Consider the following 2,099-nt stretch of genomic DNA (forward strand, 5'->3'; position numbering starts at 1 on the left):
TATTTATTTATTTATTTATAGTTTTACATATATAAAGAGGAATTAAAAGAAAAAAAGAAAAGGTAATTTAAACTGTTTTAGACTCCTCTACTCTACTCTACTCTACTCTACTCCATTTCTTTGAGGTACTCCCATTATAGACTGATCATAGTGTCATGTTTATATTTGTACGTATGACATGCTTAAAGGTTTTTGAGTGAGTTTGGCCTTTTAAGGCTCGAACAAACTTTACGTGACTATTATAACGTGTTACATGTGAAATTACAGTTTTGATAATTTTAAGATCACCATCAAACTCACTGCTCTAAAATGTTTTTTTTTTTTTTTTTTCAGTGCTCAAGCTCAAGCTCAAGCTCTGCTTCTTTGAATTTAGAATTAATTGCTTACTTACGTAATTAATAATTAATCATATATCATGAGAAACCTACATCCTCAGCCCGTACTCCCTCGCCTCCTGCCGCTCCACCAGCAAGTACTCCGCCGCCGCCAACGCGAGCTGCCGCTACACGCAGTAGGCGACCGAGAGGTGGAGGAGGAACGACGGCGGCGAGGAGCCGGCGGCGGCGGCGAAGGAGAAGGGAGGGACGGGGGAGTAGACGACGACGAGGTGGCGGCGGCGGCGGCGACGGAGCCCGCCGCGCCCCGGCTCGTGGCGGCGCGAAAGGCTCCCCAACCACATCACCTCGACGCACCGCAACTACCACAGCATCTACTTCTTCGACCCCTCGAGTGAGCTTGTATCAGGAGGCTCACATGATGAGTAACATACATACGCGAGAGAGAGAGGGAGGGGGGAAGAGAGAGAGAGAGAGAGAGATTAATTCGAAGAAGTATGATGGAAATACATACGTCGGGCGTGTTTGTGTGTGTGAGAGAGAGAGAGAGAGAGAGAGAGAGAGAGATTTATTTTAACGGCAACGTGCCATTGTTATAAGTACATGGTCAATTTCCGTAGTAATTAATGCGGGTACACAGTTTGATCGAAGCGTTCATACTCTAGTTTGGCAGAATATTATTCCCTTCACCGTGGAACCACATGCATTTATGCGTCCTGCACTTTCAACACATTCCCCCATCATTAAATAATAATAATACGGAATGATACCAGTTTGTGTCGCTTTTTCCCTATTTATTAGATTTGGATACATTCAATTATTGACTAGTAAATGAGCTTACTGCTCTTTCAGTAAACAGTGAAAATCAGTTCCATTAATAACACCGCTCCTGTAGCTGGCACTGTCCTTTATATTCTATTATATTATTCTAGCTCTCTTTCTAATTCTAATTTATTAGTTCAACTTAATTGTTTTTATTTTTTATTTTTTTTTTAATTATTATTATTATTATTATTATTTTGGGGGGTGTTGGGGGTGCATGGTAGGGTGACCAAGCTTCAATTGTGGGAGGAGCAATAGATTACGTGAAGGAGCTGGAGCAACTCCTCCAATCCCTCGAAGCCAAAAAGAGGACCCTACTGTTGCAGCAACAAGATCATCAGAAGCCCACCACGCACAATGACGGGTATGCGGACTCCCCGCCCTTCGCCCAGTTCTTCGCGTACCCGCAATACGTGTGGCGCCACGTGGCGAGGGACTACCCGTTCCCGGAGAGCCGACCCGCCGTGGCCGACATCGAGGTGAGCCTCATAGAGACGCATGCGAGCGTCCGCATACTCTCTTCTAAGCGGCCGAGCCAGCTCCTTAGGATCGTCGCCGGGCTCCACACTTTGAGGCTCACCGTGCTCCACCTCAATGTCACCGCATTCGACTCAATGGTCCTCTTCTCCATTAGTGTAAAGGTACAAACCCCACTACGTACTGTTCCTTTCTCCTTTTTTTTTTTTTAACAACAAAAAAATATATCTAGTAGGTAATAATTCATGGTCCCGAGCAATCCTTTATTTTAGATATAAATTCCCCATACATTCTTAATTACATTATTAAAAATATTTTATTTTAGTGGTTGTCGTAATTTTTTTGTTATAATATTATATTTGTTGCCGTGAAAATGTCAGCGCGAATGAGTTTACAAGTTTGGATTTCAATAAAACACTGTTATAAACTTAAGTTCGCAAGCGAAAGATTTTTATTTCAATTTGT

General features: G+C 42.8%; 1 protein-coding gene across 1 annotated transcript in view; it reads left to right on the forward strand.

Moving 5' to 3' along the window:
- LOC109714690 (transcription factor bHLH96-like) overlaps positions 1,099 to 2,099 on the forward strand; it is a 3,238-nt gene continuing 2,237 nt past the window's right edge. Inside the window, exons 1-2 of the mRNA XM_020239385.1 lie at positions 1,099 to 1,107; positions 1,382 to 1,798. Of these exons, the coding sequence (XP_020094974.1) occupies positions 1,099 to 1,107; positions 1,382 to 1,798 (426 nt within the window). The remainder of the gene's footprint in view (positions 1,108 to 1,381; positions 1,799 to 2,099) is intronic.

This window comes from Ananas comosus, linkage group 8 (genome assembly GCF_001540865.1).
Source record: "Ananas comosus cultivar F153 linkage group 8, ASM154086v1, whole genome shotgun sequence".
Classification (NCBI taxonomy): Eukaryota; Viridiplantae; Streptophyta; class Magnoliopsida; order Poales; family Bromeliaceae; genus Ananas; species Ananas comosus.